The sequence below is a fragment of the Entelurus aequoreus genome, linkage group LG12 (genome assembly GCF_033978785.1).
Source record: "Entelurus aequoreus isolate RoL-2023_Sb linkage group LG12, RoL_Eaeq_v1.1, whole genome shotgun sequence".
In the NCBI taxonomy this organism is placed as follows: Eukaryota; Metazoa; Chordata; class Actinopteri; order Syngnathiformes; family Syngnathidae; genus Entelurus; species Entelurus aequoreus.
In genome coordinates, this window is record NC_084742.1 from 18426096 (window position 1) to 18452250 (window position 26155).

General features: G+C 37.7%; 1 protein-coding gene across 2 annotated transcripts in view; it reads left to right on the plus strand.

Annotated features, from left to right (window-relative positions):
• The window catches only part of wnt5b (wingless-type MMTV integration site family, member 5b), a 112693-nt gene that overhangs the window by 64523 nt on the left and 22015 nt on the right, over positions 1 to 26155 (plus strand). The window contains exons 1-4 of one of the 2 annotated variants that reach the window (XM_062064978.1): positions 19729 to 19752; positions 19926 to 20051; positions 22672 to 22759; positions 22830 to 22989. In XM_062064978.1, coding sequence (XP_061920962.1) covers positions 19939 to 20051; positions 22672 to 22759; positions 22830 to 22989 — 361 coding nt within the window. In that variant the 5' untranslated portion in view covers positions 19729 to 19752; positions 19926 to 19938. Of the gene's footprint in view, positions 1 to 19728; positions 19753 to 19925; positions 20052 to 22671; positions 22760 to 22829; positions 22990 to 26155 lie in introns of those variants that run through there. The other variant, XM_062064977.1, reaches the window with a different exon arrangement.

Consider the following 26155-nt stretch of genomic DNA (forward strand, 5'->3'; position numbering starts at 1 on the left):
CTCGCACACTTGCTCTGATCATCCATACCAGCAGGTGGCAGTAGTGCATGTTTGTGGCCAATTAGCAGCACACCTGCAATCTATAACTGCATGTAGGTATGTTTGTTTGGTCATTTCAAAAAAAGGTGATTAGTCAGCACTTAGTTAAATAGCGCACTTTAAGGACTTTCCACAATAATATTTTTTTGGTCATTTATAAGTTAAAAAGTAAAAGTACCAATAATTGTCACACACACACTAGGTGTGGCGAAATTATTCTCTGCATTTGACCCATCACCCTTGATCACCCCCTGGGAGGTGAGGGGAGCAGTGAGCAGCAGCGGTGGACGCGCCCGGGAATAATTTTTGGTGATTAAACCCCCAATTCCAACCCTTGAGTGTCAAGCAGGGAGGTAATGGGTCCCATTTTTATAGTCTTTGGTATGACTCGACCGGGGTTTGAACTCACAACCTACTGATCTCAGAGCGGACACTCAAGGCCACTGATAGCTAGTCTGAAAAGCGACCTGGCGAGAAAAACAAGTTATCCACTTTTAAGTCTAAAAAAGGTCAAGAGTCTAAATTTGGGGTGAACCAGAATGCAGTAATGCAGTCATTCCCAACCATCGTGCCTCGGCTCATTACCATGTCAGGTGAGATCATCAGGTGTTCCACTGGAAAAGATCCAAATAATTCAATCTGTAGACATTGTAGATACATTCAGAAATCAGTGATGAAGAAAAAAAACAAGTGACTGTCGTGATGGGTTTTTTAAATTAATGTGCCGCATATGCTTAAAATAATAAAAATACTTTAATATTAAATGTTAGTAGAAATGTGCGCGTTACTACGTTACATATACACTTAGATCATGTACATAAAACCTCAATGGAGGTGTTTGGATGTTTTTAAGGGCTCTATAGGCAGAATAGAGCGGCTCCCATGTAAGCGGACTTCTGATCGCATTTAATTAATATTTAGTATGCAAAAAAAAAAATGCATCCATCGTCATAATGATTGTGAACGATAAGCAACATTCCAAAAAAAGTGCAGTTCCCTTTTGAGAACTTTCAGTTTTGTTTGATTGTGGCGGCGCCAGTGGACCAAAGCGGTAGTGTTTTGCCAGAAGGAAGACAACATTTCCCATGAGGACGAGCACATCAAATCGTCAGAAACTACTGTCACGTACACACAAACTGACACGATAATACCACAATGATTCGGTATGACTGATCTTTCCACAGTAGGAACCTACATATTTTACTCAAACTTTATATTTGCGGTTTGCAGTCAACGCATTGTTTTTTCTGTAAACTGTACTTTTGAGTTTGTTGCGTGGCTGATCGTGTCAGTGTGGAACTGCGAACAATAAAGCTGGTGGCTATTTATTGCTACCTCGCAAATTTCCGATAGCTGGCATGAGCATTATCATTTTGGTTTGAGCATCCGAAGTCACTTACTTGTTTAGCAGGAACAGAGCCATCAATTTTGGTCGGAATTCCTTCCTCGTCTTTGAGCTCACGCCAGCGTGTGAAAGCCGGGCCAATGTTGATCCTTGACTGTACTTTTATCCGGGTCGCCTCCCTTTTTCTGATTTTTGCCTCCTCAAGCAAAAATGTTTGTTTCTATGGTTGTTGTGCAGCTTCTACCATGATAGAAGTGATTGCACGTAAGTGACGCATCAACTTCAGTCTTTTTAACGAACGAGGTAAGGGGGAGTGACGTGTGCCATAAAGCAAGTCAGCACATTTGTTGTTTTTTGTGAAAGTTGCTTAGTGCCAGTGAGAGTCATACAGACCCCCTTAGGCCACAATAGAGGTGTCATTCCACTAGTTGTAAGTCCATGTATCATCCCAAAAGTTATGAAAATATTTTATGAAGGTTGAAAGTTACTTAGTGTTGCTTTAACGTAGAAATGATACATCACTATTCACCTCACTATTTTGTTAATTTTAATATGATGAGTAAACACACTGTCGTTAGCCATACTTTCCTTCCATAGTGAAGATACTTGCTATTTCCCAGCGGTCTTGAACGCAGCAGGAGACAAGGTGAGCGTCTTAATAACACTTACCCATAAAATCAATTTGCTTTCTGTGCACCAACTCACCTTCAAGGGATTTGTCATCAACATCATAACCAAGCACTTATTGCCTTCGCCTCCGTTGACGCATTTTGTTTTTCAAACAAGAAGTTGAGGCCTCTAATAGATAATGTACACTATTAGGAAGAGGCGAGGCGGCCATCATGGGGTCATTCCCGTCTTTTTATCCTGCTTCGTTGTTCTGCGCATCTTTTTTCTCTGTCGCCCTGACAGCTTCTTGCTATGGCGACTCGCAGGCTGCATTGTACAGCATGTGTGTTCATACACAGTGTGTGTGTTTGTGTGTTGTGCTGTGACACACACAGGCCGCTTAGGTTGTGTGTGTGTGTGTGTGTCCTCAACAATGCCTTTGGATTCTGCCAGCTCTGCAGTCTGACATAGGAGATTTTTCAGCCACACTCGCTCTCTCAGTAGTCAGCATTTTGGCATTTTCTCAATGCACTCTGTCATCTGCTGGCATGAAAAGGCTCCGTGTGTGTGTGTGTGTGTGTGTGTGTGTGTGTGTGTGTGTGTGTGTGTGTGTGTGTGTGTGTGTGTGTGTGTGTGTGTGTGTGTGTGTGTGTGTGTGTGTGTGTGTGTGTGTGTGTGTGTGTGTGTGTGTGTGTGTGTGTGTGTGTGTGTGTGTGTGTGTGTGTGTGTGTGTGTGTGTTCATCGTCTGTGCTTGTGCAGGGAGCCATGAAGGTGGAAAATAGCTCATTTTGCCGTTTTAGGATTTGCACCGGGCGTATTTTGGAGGCTGATGGGTTGGCTCGAGACATCTTATTGGGTCAAAGGAAGATTTGAAAGGGTCCGTCAATGTCCGTTAGTAAGACTATAGTGCGAGCAAGAACTGTAACATTCGCATGGAACCCATGAGAAAGTCCAAAAGATGTCATGTGAGATACAATGTGGCTGTTTCAGTGTTTCCAGTTCATTGTAAAATGTTTGGTGCGCCACAAATACGTAAAGTAAGAATGAACTCAAAAATGAACTCAAAAAGATGCAACAAAAAGCATAGAGCCAAAGTCCAAACAGTCCAGAATATCAACAACCACCTGGTCCAAAGCACACTTAGCATCGCAGAAAACACATGCAAAGGTCCGGCGATTAGCAAACGCTGCAGCTTGACCTAAATATTCGTATGTGTTGTCTTCTACTAAAGATTTGCATAGGCGAATCTGATTTGTTAGATTTTGTCCATAGTTGACAATCAGTCGAATCTTTGACATTGTCTTTTTTTTAAGATAGAAATAAACAGATGGTGGTGATTTGAGTACAGCATACTTACTGGCTGATCACTATGTTAATTTGTTTTTATAAAATATTAGGGCTATCAAAGTTAACACGATGATAATAACACCTTAACTATAAGTTCCTTTAATGGCAGATTTATTATTTTTTGTCCAGTCCAGCTACTCAGGCAAATCATATTGTTGATGTAGATGCCCATATCAGCTGTACAAATTAACTTTACAAAAGAGAAGTGTGGGATACTTCTTGTTGCCTTATTTGTATTTGACTTTATTAAATGGATTTATATTATCATTTGGTGCAGCCAAGCAGGAGGGCATTGAAAGAGGGGAAAAAGGAAGACATAGGGGAAACTGTGGGGACAAGAGGGGGATAAGACAAAGAGACAGCAACAACAACAACAACAAACACAACGATAACAACAACAACAGAACAACATCAGCAAATAGGATATGTACAAATATGATAGTAAAAGTGATAGCAAAGAAGCAGTTAGTGAAATAAATATTAATAACACAGAAATGACAATGAGCAATATTACACTACAAATGGAGCAATACAAATACCAATAGCACTATTGATAATGAATAATAACAATAATTACCTCTATTATCAACAATACAATTGTTTCAAATGCAACAATATATATGTATGTATATCTGTGTATATATATATATATATATATATATATATATATATATATATATATATATATATATATATATATATATATATATATATATATATATATATATATATGTATGTATATATATATATATATATATATATATATATGTATGTATGAATATGTATATATATACTGTATATATGTTTGTATATATATATACATATACATGTATATAGATATATACAGTATATGTATATATACACTACCGTTCAAAAGTTTGGGGTCACCCAAACAATTTTGTGGAATAGCCTTCATTTCTAAGAACAAGAGTAGACTGTCGAGTTTCAGATGAAGTTGTCTTTTTCTGGCCATTTTGAGCGTTTAATTGACCCCACAAATGTGATGCTCCAGAAACTCAATCTGCTCAAAGGAAGGTCAGTTTTGTAGCTTCTGTTACGAGCTAAACTGTTTTCAGATGTGTGAACATGATTGCACAAGGGTTTTCTAATCATCAATTAGCCTTCTGAGCCAATGAGCAAACACATTGTACCATTAGAACACTGGAGTGATAGTTGCTGGAAATGGGCCTCTATACACCTATGTAGATATTGCACCAAAAAACAGACATTTGCAGCTAGAATAGTCATTTACCACATTAGCAATGTATAGAGTGTATTTCTTTAAAGTTAAGACTAGTTTAAAGTTATCTTCATTGAAAAGTACAGTGCTTTCCCTTTAAAAATAAGGACATTTCAATGTGACCCCAAACTTTTGAACGGTAGTGTATATGTGTATATACAGTTTATGTATTTATGTGTGTATATATATACAAACCCCGTTTCCATATGAGTTGGGAAATTGTGTTAGATGTAAATATAAACGGAATACAATGATTTGCAAATTCTTTTCAACCCATATTCAATTGAATGCACTACAAAGACAAGATATTTGATGTTCAAACTCATAAACTTTTTTTTTTTTTTTTGCAAATAATAATTAACTTAGAATTTCATGGCTGCAACACATGCCAAAGTAGTTGGGAAAGGGCATGTTCACCACTGTGTTACATGGCCTTTCCTTTTAACAACACTCAGTAAACGTTTGGGAACTGAGGAGACACATTTAAGCTTCTCAGGTGGAATTCTTTCCCATTCTTGCTTGATGTACAGCTTAAGTTGTTCAACAGTCCGGGGGTCTCCGTTGTGGTATTTTAGGGTTCATAATGCGCCACACATTTTCAATGGGAGACAGGTCTGGACTACAGGCAGGCCAGTCTAGTACCCGCACTCTTTTACTATGAAGCCACGTTGATGTAACACGTGGCTTGGCATTGTCTTGCTGAAATAAGCAGGGGCGTCCATGGTAACGTTGCTTGGATGGCAACATATGTTGCTCCAAAACCTGTATGTACCTTTCAGCATTAATGGCGCCTTCACAGATGTGTAAGTTACCCATGTCTTGGGCACTAATACACCCCCATACCATCACAGATGCTGGCTTTTCAACTTTGCGCCTATAACAATCCGGATGGTTCTTTTCCTCTTTGGTCCGGAGGACACGACGTCCACAGTTTCCAAAAACAATTTGAAATGTGGACTCGCCAGACCACAGAACACTTTTCCACTTTGTATCAGTCCATCTTAGATGAGCTCAGGCCCAGCAAAGCCGACGGCGTTTCTGGGTGTTGTTGATAAACGGTTTTCGTCTTGCATAGGAGAGTTTTAACTTGCACTTACAGATGTAGCGACCAACTGTAGTTACTGACAGTGGGTTTCTGAAGTGTTCCTGAGCCCATGTGGTGATATCCTTTACACACCGATGTCGCTTGTTGATGCAGTACAGCCTGAGGGATCGAAGGTCACGGGCTTAGCTGCTTACGTGCAGTGATTTCTCCAGATTCTCTGAACCCTTTGATGATATTACGGACCGTAGATGGTGAAATCCCTAAATTCCTTGCAATAGCTCGTTGACAAATGTTGTTCTTAAACTGTTCAACAATTTGCTCACGCATTTGTTGACAAAGTGGTGACCCTCGCCCCATCCTTGTTTGTGAATGACTGAGCATTTCATGGAATCTACTTTTATACCCAATCATGGCACCCACCTGTTCCCAATTTGCCTGTTCACCTGTGGGATGTTCCAAATAAGTGTTTGATGAGCATTCCTCAACTTTATCAGTATTTATTGCCACCTTTCCCAACTTCTTTGTCACGTGTTGCTGGCATCAAATTCTAAAGTTAATGATTATTTGCACCAAAAAAAATGTTTATCAGTTTGAACATCAAATATGTTGTCTTTGTAGCATATTCAACTGAATATGGGTTGAAAATGATTTGCAAATCATTGTATTCCGTTTATATTTACATCTAACTCAATTTCCCAACTCATATGGAAACGGGGTTTGTATATATATATATATATATATATATATATATATATATATATATATATATATATATATATATATATATATATATATATATATATATATATATATATATATATATATATATACCGGTATATATATATACCTGTATATTGATTTGATACTAATGAGATACAGGGCTAGCTAGTATCGCTGATACTGACAATAATCCAGGGGTGTCCAAACTACGGCCCGCCAGCATCATCAGTTTGGCCTATGAGACGTCATGAGGTTAATAAGGATTCTGCACGGTGAGGTGCCTCCAAATTAACTTTAAATATTTGGCAACCTGACTGAAGCAATGTTATCGATATCATGTGGACAATGTGAGTACATCAGGTCAATGACCATGATTTTAAGTTAATATAGCTCAGTAATTACTTATATGACCAAATCCAAACAACCTTCCCTACTCATGGCGCAAAAAAATTGCAACCAACCCAAAAGGTCAACACACAATGTCACACGTAACACAACCTGCTCACTGAACTTTGTGGATTTTATAAAAAAAATCTAAATTACACCCAATCCATTACAATGTATGATTGGAAAAATGCAAAACACTCTCTCTACACTTATCCATGTTTGGCGCATATCAGCTGCTTATTATTTCTGATTGATTACAAAACTTTAAAGCGGTTGTCACAGAACTAAACAAGGTACTATAGGAGTCAAACTTTCAAATAGTCTTATTATCCAATTATATTAATCATTAATTATATATCCATTATATTAATATAATATCTACTGTCTGTCGGCGGTTGCGAGTATTGTTGCACGTGACGTCAAATCCGGTTGCAAACGTAGCACAATAATTTGTAATAAAGTGGCTGGTGCTTAAAAGACTGGGATGGAGGTGCTGTGTAAAAGCCACAGATTTTGTCTATGCTTGTTTTGTTGACGTTGCTTTTTTGGCAAAAAAACAAATGTGACATTTTGAAGCAACAAACAATGTGGGGAATATTTTGGCATATTTCTAACCCTGTCTGGGCACGTGTGTGTGTGTGTGTGTGTTTGGTTGCTGGGCAGACACAGAAAGAAATGACTATTATTCTGCTGACAACTGTAGCCAATGTGTGAATAATTGATCCTTGAGGAAATGCATTGTGTGCCTGAGAATTAGAAAAGAACAAATAACAAAAAAAAAACTTGTGATTTGGCAATTGTGTTGTTGTCGCCTTTTTAAGACAAATATGTGACTAAAGAACTTGCTAATTGGGAACAGCTTGGGAAGGTAAAAGCTGATTTTGGGTTCTGTGGATCAGCGTTAGACCACTTGTGTTTTATGCTTCCAGTCTGGGTCAAAGGTGATCCTGCAGGAAATGAATGTGAGTCGATATGATGCCCTCTGAAGTGGATCAGTTCTCAGAGGAAGGGAACTCATGAGGCCAGAGTAGTTCGACCGGCGGAGCTCCAAAACACCAGTGGGAAATCAGGCAAATCTTGCCCAGTCTCTGTGGCCCCTGCTGGGGCTTCCTGCTCAGGGATGCAGCCTCTCCCTGGGCTCCAGTCAGGTGCCAAATGAGGCCTGGCGAATGGCGCACACTGCAGAGGTGCCAAAGTGGGCTGGCTTTGCTGTGAACTGTTGGCAGGAAGATGCAGCTCAGACGCGCTTCACAGCTGATAATTAATCCAGGTTTTTCCACCACGTGGTTCCATAAACAAATGCATTGCTGAAGAGAACCACAGCGTATCCCACTGGGCATGTACATGCATGTGGATCGATGATGGGCATCTGCAGTTTTGTCAACTCTGAAAACAAATTATTTTAATGTGTCAACATTCAAGGAAATTACACATGTTGATATGTCAATACTGTTATTAACACACAAAATGCTCTCCTACTTCAATTTGATCACATTTATTACATTTGTGGTCAGTTATTGAAGCCATAATTCACCTACTTCACCACTAGGTCGAAAACACATCAGTGCAGTTTCTCTACCTAAATGTGTCGAAATGAAAGGCGGCGATATCAAGTGTGGATGGAACGGTTTAGGAAAAAAATACAATACAATCCGGAGGTAATAACAGTATACTGTAAAAATGACAATTTGGGAATGCAGCTCCAGCACCCCCCGCCACCCCGAAAGGGACAAGCGGTAGAAAATGGATGGACACTAGCATGTAGCATCCTCCGGGACCATTAATATTAGCAAGTAGCACAGTAGTAACTAGGGATGTAACAGTATCAAAATCTCATGGTACAATATTATCATGGTATTAAAGGGGAACTGCACTTTTTTTTAAATTTTGCCTATCGTTCACAATACTTATGGTAGACAAGAAAACCAAAGTGTTTTTGTTTTTTTTCTCGCTTTCCAACACATAAAAAAACGTCCCGTTTTAGGTGGCTAGCAATGCAGCTAATGGGAGCAATTTTAAATCCCTTTAAAAATGCATTCAAAAACCGTCAACAATATTTAATCTATGTTCCGTAACCTGTATAATAACCAAACTATAGCGACATTGTTGTTGTAAGAGGAACTATTTTCTATCGTAGTAACACATTGGCGTGCTATGGAATTAGCCGTAAAAGCTAACTACGGCAAGAGATAAGTTAAATTCTATGTCAGCACGAAACACGTTTGAGTTTGTAATGCGTAATACATTGACAAATATTTTTTGTCTGTTCTGCACTATATAACTTATTAGATAACTTCAATTACTAATATAATGCTACATTAGCATGTAGCAATAGCTTAACTAGACTATATGTAGATAATATATAAACAGTTACTTATAATCCAATATTCTTGCATGAATGTACGTAGTTGTTTCAAATATGGAGACATACAGATAAGTATGTTTTTAACTTTACGGACTGAAAAGCATTACAAGTAAAAACTAATAAACTAACCTTTGAGATGCTTTCATCTCCTTGGTTTTGAAGTTTCTTCTTCTTTGTTTTCTTCAGACTATGACTCGCACATGTACGTGTGGTTGATAAAATCTTCCGCGGTTGTCATTTCTAATAAAAAGTAGTGTATAGTTCTAACTAAGGTTGTACGGTATACCGGTATTCGTATAGTACCGCGATACTAATGAATCATATTCAATTCTATACCGCCTCTGAAAAGTACCGGTCCGCCCCCCGCCCGATACTACTATGATTATGTTGATATTTTTAGCATCACAACATCTTCTTTTGTTTTTTTTTTAATTTATATTATGTTTATAAACTCAGGAAATAGGTCCCTGGACACATGAGGACTTTGAATATGACCAATGTATGATCCTGTAACTACTTGGTATCAGATTGATGCCTGAATTTGTGGTATCATCCAAAACTAATGTAAAGCATCCAAACATCATAATAATAAACTATTATTAAATTTCAACAGAAGTGAAGATATAACATGTTAAAAGAGAAAGTAAGCAGATATTAACAGTAAATGAACAAGTAGATTAATAATTCATTTTCTACCACTTGTCCTTGATAATTTTGACAAAATAATAGAATGATAAATCACACAATATGTTACTGCATATGTCAGCAGACTAAATTAGTAGCCTTTGTTTGCTTACTTACTAATAAAAGACAAGTTGTCTAATATGTTCACTATTTTATTTAAGGACAAACATGCAATAAGAAACATATGATTAATGTACCGTAAGGTTTTTTGTTAAAATAAAGCCAATAATGCAATTTTTGTGGTCCCCTTTATTTAGAAAAGTATCAAAAAGTACCGAAAAGTATCGAAATAATTTTGGTACTGGTACCAAAATATTGGAATCGGGACAACACTAGTTCTAAGTAATATGTGTTGGTACAGAAGTGTACCGCTAGAACTACAACTTGGCTGACGGGGCGGAGATGAAGTGTGGAGGAGCTCTAATAAGACTCATTTTCAGAGACACTCAGAAAGCGTCCTGAAGATGTTCTGTGAAGCAAAAGTATGCAAAATGTTGACCAAAGCATTACATGTTATGTAGACCACAAAGTGCATACAAATCATAATCTTTACATCTTCACAGTCAGGAGGACAAAAATGTATTGAAGGGTAGAAATAGAAATGTCAGTTTCACTTCCAGTGAGGAGCTGAAGAAAAAGGTGTAGAAACAGATGGTGGTGCTGCGTGAAGAACAGAGACAGTGAAAGATGCTGAGAGAAGGAGCGCATGACAAGACAGATATATATTTATATATTTAGAGAGAGAGCTGGAGCCTCCGAGCGAGAGACGCATGACTCATCCTCTGCCAGCTGACAGAAGGATGGATGGAAGGGAGGAGAAGAGGAGGAGGAGGAGGAGGAGGAGGAGCATGCGTGATGAAGCAGGGAGGAGACGTGTGAAGAAAACACAGAACCTCAGGGCCTCCTGTCACATTCTATCTTTCACATTCTATCTTTCACATTCTATGTTACACATTCTATCTTTCACATTCTATCTTTCACATTCTATGTTACACATTCTATCTTTCACATTCTATGTTAGACATTTTATGTTACACATTTAATGTTACACATTTTATATTTCACATTTTATCTTTCACTTTTTATGTTACACATTCTATTTTACACATTCTATGTTTCACATTCTATGTTTCACAATCTATGTTACACATTTAATGTTACACATTTTATCTTTCACATGTTATGTTACACATTCTATCTTTCACATTCTATGTTACACATTCTATATTTCGCATTCTATGTTACACATTCTATCTTTCACATTCTATGTTACACATTCTATGTTACATATTCTATCTTTCACATCTTATGTTACACATTCTATCTTTCACATTCTATGTTACACATTCTATCTTTCACATTCTATGTTACACATTCTATCTTTCACATGTTATGTTACACATTCTATCTTTCACATTCTATGTTACACATTCTATATTTCGCATTCTATGTTACACATTCTATCTTTCACATTTTATGTTACACATTTTATGTTACACATTCTGTTACACATTCTATGTTTCACATTCTAGGTTACACATTTATTGTTACACATTCTATCTTTCACAGTTTATGTTGCACATTCTATGTTACACTTTTAATGTTACACATTCTATGTTTCACATTATATGTTACACATTTAATGTTACACATTCAATCTTTCACATTCTAATGTTTCACATTCTATGTTACACATTCTATGTTACACTTTTAATGTTACACATTCTATATTACACATTTATTGTTACACATTCTATCTTTCACAGTTTATGTTACAAATTCTATGTTTCACATTCTAGGTTACACTTTTAATGTTACACATTCTATCTTTCACATTCTATGTTACACATTCTATGTTACACATTCTATCTTTCACATTCTATGTTACACATTTAATGTTACACATTCTTTGTTACACATTCTATCTTTCACATTCTATCTTTCACATTTTATGTTACACATTTTATGTTACACATTCTGTTATACATTCTATGTTTCACATTCTAGGTTACACATTTATTGTTACACATTCTATCTTTCACAGTTTATGTTGCACATTCTATGTTACACTTTTAATGTTACACATTCTATGTTTCACATTTTATGTTACACATTCTATGTTTCACATTATATGTTACACATTTAATGTTACACATTCAATCTTTCACATTGTAATGTTTCACATTCTGTTACACATTCTATCTTTCACATTCTATCTTTCACATTTAGAGATACACATTCTATATTTTACAATGTATGTTACACATTCTATCTTTCACATTCTATGTTTCACATTTAATGTTACACAATCTATGTGTTACATAGTCCTTGTTCACACTGAGTAAAAAAAAAGCAGCACATTGGTTCACAACAATTCTCCTGAAGGTTGTCAAATCCTCACATGTCAGCACTTTTCAATGACCTTTAACCTCCCAGACAAGGGAGAGAAAAATCTAGCTCAAATCGAGAAGTCTTTTCTGGTATTGCTCCTTGTTGCGTGGCTATTGCTAACATCCTCCAGGGATTACTCTATTCCTCTCTCTCATGGCATGTTCTTATTTACATACCCCATCTCTCTCTCTCTCTCTCTCTCTCTCTCTCTCTCTCTCTCTCTCTCTCTCTCTCTCTCTCTCTCTCTCTCTCTCTCTCTCCCCCCCTGTCTACTCCCCCTCTCTCTCTCTCTCTTTCTCTCGATCTCCCCCCCCCCCCCCCCCCCCCCCCCCCCTCGCCTATCTCTCTCCCCTGTTGTTCGCATTTTGTGTCTTTCACTATAGTTTGTCCACCTCGACATTGCCATCTTGTGGTTCAAAGAGCACATCACAAGTCTCCAGGATGGTCATTATTTGGACTGTCTTCATTTAATAAGACGACCACCATGAAAGCGACCATTTTGCTGAGTCGAGGTCTACAGCAGCCAAATAATAGTCACTGCTGCACGTTGGATTGTGCTTAATATTGCAGGTTTTACCACACATTACGGTTAATAGTTACCTTTAAAGCCTGCAGGCCCCTTTTATTTTTTTAAATATCCAATAAACATTTTGAAATATAACTTTGTGTGAGGAATTCAATAGAGGCGGTGCTATTTTGCAACATTTTTCTGTACATATGGTCAGATGCAGCCACTAAATTAGGCACGCCTGTAGTACAATGTCAGAGAGTTATTATTGGAACAAAACTTGAACTATTTTGGTTAAAGTTTATTTTTCAATGAGGATTAAAGGCCTACTGAAATGAATTTTTTTTATTTAAACGGGGATAGCAGATCTATTCTATGTGTCATACTTGATCATTTCGCGATATTGCCATATTTTTGCTGAAAGGATTTAGTATAGAACAACGACGATAAAGATTGCAACTTTTGGTATCTGATAAAAAAAAGGCTTGCACCTACCGGAAGTAGCGTGACGTAGTCAGTTGAACATATACGCAAAGTTCCCTATTGTTTACAATGATGGCCGCATGAAGTGAGAGAGATTCGGACCGAGAAAGCGACAATTTCCCCATTAATTTGAGCGAGGATGAAAGATTTGTGGATGAGTAAAGTGCAAGTGAAGGACTAGTGGGGAGTTGAAGCTATTCAGATAGGGAAGATGCTGTGAGAGCCGGGGGTGACCTGATATTCAGCTGGGAATGACTACAACAGTAAATAAACACAAGACATATATATACTCTATTAGCCACAACACAACCAGGCTTATATTTAATATGCCACAAATTAATCCTGCATAAAAACACCTGCGTGTTTGTTATGCTAGCTCCTAGCTCCTCTGCTAGCTCCTAGCTCCATAGAACACGCCAATACAATTCAAACACCTGATCAACACACACAATCACTCAGCCCAAAAGACCGTTTACCTAACCCAAGGTTCATAAAGCTTATATATTTTTAAAAAGTTACGTACGTGACGCGCACATACGGTCAAGTTATCGAATGTTTAGCAGCCAAGGCTGCATACTCACGGTACCTGATATTCAGCTGGGAATGACTACAACAGTAAATAAACACAAGACATATATATACTCTATTAGCCACAACACAACCAGGCTTATATTTAATATGCCACAAATTAATCCTGCATAATAACACCTGCGTGTTTGTTATGCTAGCTCCTAGCTCCTCTGCTAGCTCCTAGCTCCATAGAACACGCCAATACAATTCAAACACCCGATCAACACACACAATCACTCAGCCCAAAAGACCGTTCACCTAACCCAAGGTTCATAAAGCTTATATATTTTTAAAAAGTTACGTACGTGACGCGCACTTACGGTACGGTACGTGTTATGCTAGCTCCTAGCTCCTCTGCTAGCTCCTAGCTCCATAGAACACGCCAATACAATTCAAACACATGATCAACACACACAATCACTCAGCCCAAAAGACCGTTCACCTAACCCAAGGTTCATAAAGCTTATATATTTTAAAAAAGTTACGTACATACGCAAAAAAAAGCCAAAGCTGCATACTCACAGTAGCACGTCTGCGTCTTTGTCATCCAAATCAAAGTAATCCTGGTAAGAGTCTGTGTTGTCCCAGTTCTCTACAGGCGTCTGTGTATCCAAATCAAAAGTCCTCCTGGTTAGAGTCTCTGTTATCCGAGTTCTTCCATCTTGACTGCATCTTTCGGGAATGTAAACAAAGAAGCGCCGGCTGTGTACTGTTGTGGCTGACTACGTTCGAAAAATACGTCCATTTCGCACCGACAACTTTCTTCTTTGCTTGCTTGGCTTCCTTCTCCATAATGCAATGAACATGATTGAAACAGATTCACGAACACAGATGTCCAGAATACTGTGGAATTATGAAATGAAAACAGAGCGTTTTCGTATCGGCTTCAATGTGGAAGGCATACCCGTGTTCGTCGGGCTACGTCACGCGCATACGTCATCCTCAGAGGCGTTTCGAACCGGAAGTTTAGCGGCAAATTTAAAATGTCACTTTATAAGTTAACCCGGCCGTATTGGCATGTGTTATAATGTTAAGATTTCATCATTGATATATAAACTATCAGACTGCGTGGTCGGTAGTAGTGGGTTTCAGTAGGCCTTTAAGGCCTCAAACATAATCCAAGCAGGGTCTACTTTCTGGACGATTCTAAATGACTGTATACAGAACGTTCAAAAACTCATTTAAAAGGACACTTTTAAATATTGGTGCATACAAAGCATTAGTGCAGCAAACAGTGTATTACTTTCAGTTCACTACTTTTAGTCTTGATGTATGGAACTCTAAAAAAAAATGTTAGTCTTGATGTATGGAACTCTAAAAAGACCACACATAGGTTCCTCCCACTTAGTATGTTTGACCTGTTAGGGAATCACTGGAGATTGTAGGTTAGTTAGTTAGTTAGTTAGTTGGTTAGCTAGTTAGTAGTTAGTTAGTTGGTTAGTTAGTTAGTTAGTTAGTTAGTTAGTCAGTTAGTTAGTTAGTTAGTTAGTCAGTTAGTTAGTTAGTTAGTTAGTTAGTTAGTTAGTTAGTTAGTTAGTTAGTTAGTTAGTTAGTTAGTCTATTCTATTTAGATAGATAGTTAAAAACGTAAACTTTCAGGAAATGTCAGAAATGGGATAAGGAACAAGTGATAAGATTTTAGGGATGATTCGGATCACTGTTTGGAATCAGGATTTTTTTAAAGGATTCTTCATTTATTTTACTCTTTACTGTCAGGCCTCTCATTGTCATTAAAATTGACACTAAGGTAATAATAAAATGTTTTTGTGCTTGAAGTTTGTAAAGCGGGCAGCACGGGGATACAGGGGTTAGTGCAGACCTGGGCATTCTACGGCCCGCGGGCCGCATCCGGCCCTTTGCGCATCCCTGTCCGGCCCGCGTGAGGCCAATAATAAATTACAAAATACATTTCAAAAAGTATCTATGTCGAGTGTGCAATACAACGGTGCTGCTTTTGTTTTGAAAAGCGTTATTTGTATTACTTCCGTGTGGACGTATGCGCGTGTGCGATTGTGAGTGAATTGAACGGCGCAATCACAAATTACAAAATAAAGTTTAAAAAACATCTATGTCGTGCGCGCAATACAACTGTGCTGCTTTTATTTTGAAATGTGTTATTTATGAGTGTATGTCCGGGGGGAACCTGTGAGTGAAAGTGCATAGAGACAAGTGATGAGACGCTAAAAAAAGAAAAGTTGATGACGAATGCCGTGTTTCCAACAAGACATGGACTGGCAAGTATTTCTTTACATAAATTAAAGGTAAAGCCGTGTGCTTAATTTGTGGTACACAGCTTGCTGTGTTTAAAGAATATCATTTTAATCGCCACTACACGATGAAACCCGAGGGAAAATACCGGAATCTGTCTGATGAAGCACGCGCAAGGGAGGCTGATGCGTTGATGGTAAAACTGCAAACCCAACAAGGACTTTTTGCCATATTTCACACCCCCAGAGATGCAGCCGTCAGGACAAGTTTCGTCATTTCTCACAAAAGTGCCAGAAAAAGTAAGGCGTTTTCTGACGGAGAGTTTATTAAGGAGTGCTTATTGGACTCTGTTGCGCTGTATGCACGGAGACATGGACTGTTTTTCGCTAACTTTGGATGAGAGCTGTGATGTACGTGACACCGCCCAGCTGCTCTTCTTCTTACGTGGGATAACTGCAGACTTTCAAATCACGGAGTAGCTGGCAGCCATGCAGTCAATTAAAGAGACAACCACAGGTAATGACATGTTCACATAGGTAAATGCGTGTTTGGACATGTTAGGACTGAAATGGGACAAGCTGGCAGGTGTGACAATCCAATCCACTTTATTTATATAGCACATTTAAACAACAAATTGTTTCCAAAGTGCTGCACAACAATATTAAAAACAATATTCAAATATTATCCTTAGCTCCACCAATGACTAAATAAAAAGAAAAAACAATTACATATAAAACCAATATAAAAAACAATATAAAATAAATATGATTAAAAACTATTTTTAACAACAGATGGTTGTCCAAATCTGACGGGGAAAAATGTTGGATAATGCAGGATAAAGTGACCATCAAAAGCAATCTGCTTTTGTATAGAGTTAAGTTAGGTTAAATTAAATTATTATTATTATTATTTAATTATTATTATTATTATCATCATTATTATTTATCTTACGGTATATCAAAAATAATATTGAGCAAAATTTAATTGAAATATTGTCGTGTGGCCCTCCAGCAGTGCTCGGGTTGGTTATGCGGCCCCCGGTGAAAATTAATTGCTCACCCCTGGGTTAGTGCGTGTGTCTCACAATACAAAGGTCCTGGGTTCGATCAGGATCCTTCTGTGTGGAGTTTGCATGTTCTCCCCATGACTGCGTGGGTTCCCTTCGGGTACTCCGGATTCCTCCCACCTCCAAAGACATGCATATGGCGATAGGTTGATTGGCAACACTAAATGGTCCCTTGTCTAGTGTGTGAATGTTGTCTATCAGTGTTGGCCCTTTGATGAGGTGGCGACTTGTCCAGGGTGTAACCCGCCTTCCACCCATGTGCAGCTGGGATAGGCACTACCGTGACCCCAAAAAGGGACAAGCGGTAGAAAATGGATGGATGGAAGTTTGTAAAGCTGTTTTCTACTTTTTTGTCTTTGTCATGTTGTTTCTTAGGGCAGGCGATACTGTAAATGCTGGCATCGCTCTGATACCAAGTACATACAGGGCCTGTATGTTCGATGGTGATACTTTTTACTTAAAGTTTTTCAAGATTATTGAATTATTTTGTGATTTGCCTTCAAATTTGTTGATCTACACGTGCTCCTAAGAACCATGAGTGACAAGAACAACCGCCAGCACCACCACGTTGCACGTTATCTAGTTATGACAATTTGTTATAAATTGTATTTCTATTTTTGAATGTATTACTTATTTATTATTTAATGTATATAATTGAACTTTTTAAATTACTAACCTGCTTAAGTTGGATGTCACAAAATCCCATAAAAACAAAAAGGCATTGTTTTTGTCATGTTTTTAATTTGCATGTTTTCCATTTTTTAAAGTAGCAGTTTAAGCACCTTTTAAGGACCAGCACTGTTTTAAAAGAAATTATTTGTTTCTGTCCAAATGTAAACGATATTGATCCCTCCGGAAGATACGCAAAAGTATGTTAATTATATTATTTTGTTCACCATGAAAGTGTTGTAGTACAAAACATGTATCATATTCAATTCAGATTTGATTTAAAAATAATACAAATAATTTCACACAAATAAATAGGTGTATAAAGAACACAATTCGGCCTAAGGGCCAGTTTAAATGAATATAACATGAACAACACAAGCAAAAAGCACACCGATATTATATTGTTATCTTACTCGTTTTTAAATCCTTACGTGGTCCTGAGCTGCTCCACCTCTATGCCCCCACCCGGTCCCTCAGGTCAGATGGTCAGATGATCCTGGAGGTACCCAAATCAAAGCGCAAGCCCAGAGGGTACAGAGCCTTCTCTGTTGCGGGTCCCAAACTCTGGAACGATCTCCCTCTCCATGTGAGACAGGCCCCTTCTTTGGCTACTTTTAAGACCCTTCTTAAAACCAATTTTTATTCACTGGCTTTTAACTTTTTGAACTGCTTTTTATCTAACAAATTGTTTTTAGGGTAATTTGTATTTGCTTTTTCGATGTGTATTTTACTTTTGTTTTGAATGTTATTTTTTTTGTCTGTCCTTTGCCTCTATTTCTTTGTGGTGTACAGCCCTTTGTTCTTCAACCGTGGTTGTTTTAAAGGGCCTTATAAATAAAGTTGGGATGTTATGGTATTGTTATCGATACTATTGAAATTTGGATCGATCCGCCCACTTTTATTTCTCGTCGTGTCGCGAGAAGACACGACCTTGTGTCTCCACATGGTGGCGATGATGTCACGCCACACACAAGTGGAAACAAAAGGCAACCGAAGGCAGTTGAGTGTGTTTGTAAAGATCCTCCTGTGTGCGTAATTTGACGCACGCTTTGGATTGACTGTGGCTTTTACGCACACGACACGTGACCATCCTTTTTTTTTTTTTTTTTTGCATTAGACTATAACAGGGGTCGGCAACCCAAAATGTTGAAAGAGCCATATTGGACCAAAAAAACAAAAACAAATCTGTCTGGAGCCGCAAAAAAATTAAAAGCCATATTACATGTGTCATTAGATATACATTTAATTAAGAGGACTTAAAGGAAACTAAATGAGCTCAAATATAGCTACAAATTAGGCATAATGATGCAATATGTACATATAGCTAGCCTAAATAGCATGTTAGCATCGATTAGCTTGCAGTCATGCAGTGACCAAATATGTCTGATTAGCACTCCACACAAGTCAATAACATCAACAAAACTCACCTTTGTGCACTCATGTACAACGTTAAAAGTGTGGTGGACAAAATGAGACAGAAAAAGAAGTGGCATAAAACACGTCCTAGAAAGTCGGAGAAAGTTATGCATGTAAACAGACTATACGGTGAGTTCAAGGACCGCCAAAGTAAGTAGGACAAAACGGCGCTCGCCAAATACTTGAATCAGTGAAGCATATTTAATATAAACAGTGTGATTTATAACAATTACGGAGGTTTGTGTCATGTTTGTCCTCCTACAGAAACCATACTAAAACAAAAAAATAGATTTTTTTTCCCACTCATCTTTTTCCATTCTTCATACATTTTTGAAAAATCTCCAGAGAGCCACTAGGGCGGCGCTAAAGAGCCGCATGCGGCTCTAGAGCCGCGGGTTGCCGACCCCCGGACTATAAGAAGACAACTTGATGATGCACGAGACAAGAAAGACACACAAAGCTGACATAATCTCCCATTGTTTGTGCGCATCCAAACTCGCGCAACTCCAGGTCGTAAAAGTGCGAGGGCATGAGGGGGTGCTGGGAGGTGACAAGAAAGCATTTGGAGAAGACGCGTGAAGTGTCCTCAGAGGGACAAGACGCGTCCTTTTATCTATCGGCTTTTTATCTACAGGACATCATCACACGTTTACTTTTTTGTGTGTGACATTTATCATATTTCATCACCTCTTGGTGGAGACAGACTGCCTCCTTTTTAATGCGTAAACCCAAACATTTGCGCATGGACTTTAATGGATCTTAATCTAGATGTTTGTGTTGCTTAGTGGACTTTGTCAAGGTATTTTTCTCAAAATCAAGTTTTTTCCCACAGTAGGCGGCGGACCATGGCGGACCGCAGTCCGGTGAGCAGACGGCGCACCGGCGGGTTCCGGCACTTGCTGCTGCTCGTCCTCCTCGCCGGAAGCCTGCAATTGTTGGTGGACGCCAACTCGTGGTGGTGAGTCAAAAGCAATTCTTATTTGAGATAAATGGTCAAAATCCTTCCTCTTTTACTTGAGTTGCATCTTGTCTGAACGACAAACATTTTGGCTGCGTGTGTTTTGAGGAAGGGGTGTGGGGTGGATCTATGTAGAACAAATGTGAGGCCTCTGTCACAATATTGACCCTCTTGGAGCCCAAATGGTCTGAGCCTGCATCCAAATGTAGCTCGTGTTGCTGCAGGTAGACCACCACCATGCATAGGCGCTGATCGGACAATGTGGCAACTTCCCATCTTTAAAATATTTTTTTTAAAATCAATGTTTTTTTTGTGGATAGTGTGGTCCGCTTTACATAATAACAAAATGTCACAGATCATATAGTCCAGGGGTGTCCAAAGTGCGGCCCGGGGGCCATTTGCGGCCCGCAGCTAATTGTTTACCGGCCCGCCACACATTCTGGAAAAAATATTGCAAAAATTTAAAAAAACATTAAAAAAATGTGGAATGAGGCGAAATCTAACTAGAAAAAGTTGCAAAGTTGACACAAAGCTGCCATGCAGGCTGTTTTTTTTCTTTTGTCTATCTTTATTTCTCTTTTTTTGCCATTGCTCAAAAAAAAAAAAATCAATGTTATAATGAATTATTGACCTATTCAAGGCTCCAATTATTTAAAATATTTCACTTTAAAATGTTTTATGTGGAAAATATTGCATATATTGTGTGGTTGCCATATACAAATATCAATGTTTTCTTTGACAAAAGAGCATAAAACAAATAAAATAGTAGTTCAAACGTAAAATCGACCGATATATCTGAAGTTGATCTCGTAACTTAAGTGTTGAAAGTAAAAACAACTAATAAAAATGTATCACTTTATGAGTGGGGCACCTTTTGGATCCCAAATATATAAATGCAGAGGACAAATTTCACCACACCTAGTGTGTGTGTGACAATCATTGGTACTTTAACTTAACTTTAACTTTAATGGGATTTTATTCATCTTTTCACTGTGATTACTCAAAAATAATAATAAATTAAAATCAATGGTGTCCTGCATTATTGATCTTTTTAAGGCTGTAATTACTTCACATCAAACATTGCTTTCTGAATGTTTTTGGCAGTGGGGGAAATACTGCATATTTCAGTTTATTATAAAAACAAAGTTGTCTTTGACAGGAAAGGCTTTTTTTTTTTTTTACTTAATATCAACCTGAAGTTGATATACTGTAGAGATTTACTGTAAGCGTTAAATAAATGTAAAAAATAAAAAAAATTATTTTTTTTTAACAAATTTTAACATTTTAATAATTGAGACCCTTTATGGTCCCCGGGAGCCCTAAAGGTAAAAAAATTTAAAAATTTAAAAAATCCATATATTTTGTTATAGTTTTGAAAATGAAAAATATCAAATTGGCCCCCGCATGCTTTAATTTTCCCATGCGCGGCTCTCAGTGGAAATAGTTTGGACACCCCTGATATAGTCTGTGACTAACAAAGTCTAACCAAGATTTCATTGTGTCCGATAATAATTTAATGACACAATCATCTTGTTTGGAGGACACTGCACACGAGCGAATGAAGTCATACTTACTCAACAGCCGTACATGTCACAGGGTGGCAGTATGAACAATGCCAACACTGTCATAAAATGTGCCAGATATTGAAACCACACTAAACAACAAGGACAAACACATTTTGGAAGAATATTTGCACCGCAACACAACATAAACACTACAGAACAAATTCCCAGAATTCCATGCAGCGCCAACTCTTCCGGGACACTACAATATAAACAAACGCCATCGGTGGATCTACACCCAACATCCACTGTAATGATACCACGTACAATAGCGTATCTAGTCGAAACTACTATGATTACATCGGTATTTTTTAACATCACAAAATCTTCTTTTGTTTTTTTTTTTTAATTTATATTTTGTTTATAAACTCAGGAAATATGTTCCTGGAGATATGAGGACTTTGGAATATGACCAATGTATGATCCTGTAACTACTTAGTACGGATTGATACCCAAATTTGTGGTATAATCAAAACTAATGCAAAGTATCAAACAACAGAAGAATAAGTGATTATTACATTTTATCAGAAGTGTAGATAGAACATGTTTAAAGAGAATGTAAGCTGATATTAACAGTAAATGAACAATTAGATTAATAATTCATTTTCTACCACTTGTCCTTAATAATTTTGACAAAATAATAGAATGATAAATGACACGATATGTTACTGCATACAGCTAAATTAGGAGCCTTTGTTTGTTTACTTACTACTAAAAGACAATCTTGTCTTGCATGTTCACTATTTTATTTAAGGACAAAATTGCAATGATAAACATATGTTTGATGTACCCTAAGATTTTTTTGTTAAAATAAAGCCAATAATTAAATTTTTTGTGGTCGCCTTTATTTGGAAAAGTACCGAAATACTTTTGGTACCGGTCCCAAAATATTGGTATCGGGACAACACTAATACACACACACCGAGCATCCACTAGCAGAAATGTAGATCGGCGCCTATGCCACCATGTATCCCACGTTCCTCAATGCCATACCTCCATGGAAAAATACTGCCATTTAGCCCCACTGGAGTATGTCGTGATTAATGTTTGTCCTGCAGGTCCATGGCTCTGACCCCCATCCAGAGGCCTGAGATGTACATCATCGGAGCTCAGCCTCTCTGCAGTCAGCTGTCGGGTCTCTCCCAGGTAACAACAGCTTCAACACACCTGAGTGTCCTCACATGTGAAACCACAAGCTCTCTCTGGTCGTCCGCAGGGTCAGAGGAAACTGTGCCAGCTGTACCAGGACCACATGATGTACATTGGGGACGGGGCCAAGACTGGCATCAAGGAGTGCCAGTACCAGTTCAGACAGAGAAGGTGGAACTGTAGCACGGTGGACAACACGTCCGTCTTTGGACGCGTCATGCAAATCGGTATGTTATCTCCAACCTCAAAGTGTTACTTTAAATTGTTTTCTTCATTGCTCCTTCAAGGGGAAACTATACAAGAGTCTCATCAATCAACCTTATTGATGTATTCATGTCTCAAGACTTTAGGCCTGTCCTATTCAACTGCCGGCCTGAGGGCCACCTTAATGGCCCAGAAGTTCAGATAAAAACTTGTGAGACAAAAACATTGTTGCAGGAAATCCCCTCAAATCATTAGCGTCCTCCTGTTGTATAAAACAGGGATTCTCAATCTTTTTGACCTCGGAGCCACTACTTTTCCAACACATAGGGGAAAAGTAGTGCCCGCTCAATAATCAACACTGAAGTAGTAATCTTACTTGTGATTTTAATGGTATTCAATAAGCCTTGTCAAATGATATGAAAGCATTATTCACATAGATTATTATTTAGATAACACATAAACCTCAGGCTTTGGTCAGGCTGATTAGAAACCATAAATACTAATCAAATATACTACATAACAAGGGACTCATGAATAATTCACAAACAATAAATTTACATAAAAGTATTTTGTGCTAAAATAAATAAACACAATTAATACTGAATATGTTTCTTAACTAAACAGTCAATAAAAATAAAGTGCAACTGAAAATACAACTTAACCACTTAAGTCATAATTTTTGTGCTTAAGAAACTTCCTTATGAATTAAGCTCCAAATTTCTTCGTTTTTTTTATATTGTGATTACTGCCACAAGTGGTACAAAAGTGTATTACAACTGAGTACCACTGCGGCCCATACGGACCACAGCTGAGAAACATATTTTTGGTATGTTTGAGAAACACTGGTATAGAGGAACTTGGACCACAGTAAACACATTGGTAGATCCTTGCATTAACATTTTAACTTTGCTAGCAAACATAGAACACTGATGTCCAAAACATGTGATGTACATAACTGAGGCACCCCTTAAAGTCCTCTCCTTTTTGGCAGTTACATATTTTTTTACCATAATTTGATTTACGTAACTAAGGTGTTGCTGTAATTTGTCAGTAGTCATTTGTTCAACTTATTTGGTGTTCCTCAACGTTCCATTTTAGGTCCTCTCTTTTTCGTCATTTGGGCTATTCACCTGGTGACCCGGGAGTTCAGTTCAAAAAACATGTGCAAGACTCATATTTTTGCAGAAGGTCCTTCCTTATGAACAGCAGGGCGCTTCTGAACTCTGACAAATAGATCAAAATCAACTCTCTACTGGTTCCCCGTAATATACAAAACAAGAATAAATGAAAGAAGTCTGGTCTCTCGGTCCTTAGCTTTATAAATGTGACCTCCAAAACTATTTACTTGGTTATCCCTGACTCAGGCTGTTCAGTGGAATGGAATGTGCTTTTTTTTGTGTCATTTTGAAAATTAGTTTCTGCTTGGAAATGTTTCTGAATGCATCAAGCTTCAAAAAACATTGAACAGCGGATTGAAGTGTCCAATAATTCCCTTTTTTTGGATGATGTCAAAACATATTTTATGAAGTGCGGAAAGTTTGCATCATCTTTTTAAATATTAACTTCCAGTGAATTATTCATCGCTAATTGTTTTTTTTGTAGTTTCTGTTTGTAAATAATTTGAAAAACCGCACATTATGTTGAAATGTGCTCAACCAGTGGATACGAGTGTCGAATAATTTGTGGTGGGTTTTTTGATGACATAATGATTATTATTTTAAATATATAGACCTATCAACGAAGTAAGATATTACTTTTTTTAATAATTTCAGTGAATAATTATACTCTTTAAGTACAAAAAAATAGTCTAATGAGCCTGAAATTTTTTTTGGACTAAAACATGATTTTGCCTGTAAATGTTAAAATGAGCAGCACATGGTGTTAAAACTTGCCAAAGCACTAAATAGTTAAATAATTAGTTATTTTTGTTGTTGTAAGGTTACATTATGATGCTTGATTACTTAATAATACTTAAGTATGATACAAAAACTACTTTTCACAACATATAATAAGCAGCTGAGATAGGCTCCAGCGACCCCCCACGACCCCGAAAGGCACAAGCGGTAGGAAAATGGATGGATGGATGGATAATGGATATTTTGAATATGTGCTGCACATTTTTTTTCTTTAATGTCGCGATATTATACTTATTTTATTGTTTTTGCAAGGTTTTTTTTTTTCCAATTTATTTTTCAGTTTATTACTAAAACAATGGTTTTGCCGTTGTATTCTAGTAATTCATCAAACTCTTCAAGTACACAAAACGAGTTTAAAACAGTGGTTTTGTCATATGGTTTTGTTATTTTATTTTAGTGATTCAATAAACAGTTTAAGTACACAAAAACAATTTAATGAGTCTAAAGGTTTTTTTTTATGTTGTGCTTGTAAACGTAATAGAAAAGCAGCACATAATGTTTAAACCTAAAGCATTGAGTTGGAATAAAGTGATGAATAATTTATTGTGTTGTGGTTGTTCGCTTTATGATGCAAAAACTTTTCCATTACATATTTTAAAGAAGTGCAAAGACTCATCATTTTTTTTAATTGAACGCGGCTGTTCGAATGGCGCGTTTTTGTCTTACTGCATGGCAGTGTGTTTATGAAGGTTATTTTTCATTTAAAAAACAACAGCAAAGTAGCAAGTCTCGTGTCTGCAGCTTTGCAATAAAGAACTTTTCTATTGTCAAACTGCGCATTATTTTTCCCGCGCCGCTAATTCGCAGCAGGGAAGTGCGAAGGTTGTCATCAACAAGTACGTGTCAAATCCGCCGGGAGGCGAGCAGACGAGCTGCAAGTTGTTTTTTTTCTGTGTCTGTCTGGACTGTCTTTGGCATGTCGTCAAGAAGTCCACCTTTAAATGGAGGTGTTGTCCTCCTTTGTCCGCCATGCTGCTTTTCAAATGCGTCGATGAGCTCACACCCAGCCGCCACATCCGGAGCGGCGCTCTTTGAAGTCTGCGGCGCTCGGTTCCATAAAGCAAACACCATAAAGTGCACGTCGTCACGCATGAATAATATCACGCGCCTGCACGAATATCGTGTATAACTTTATTATTTAGCTCATCTCAAACGTGACGCTGCTGCTGCGGCTGTGACGTCATAGCTGAAAAAGTCCTCAGTTAAAACTACAGTGACCTTTTAAACATCATCTGATCACTTTTACTAGTGTTAAGCAATGATTAATAAGTAG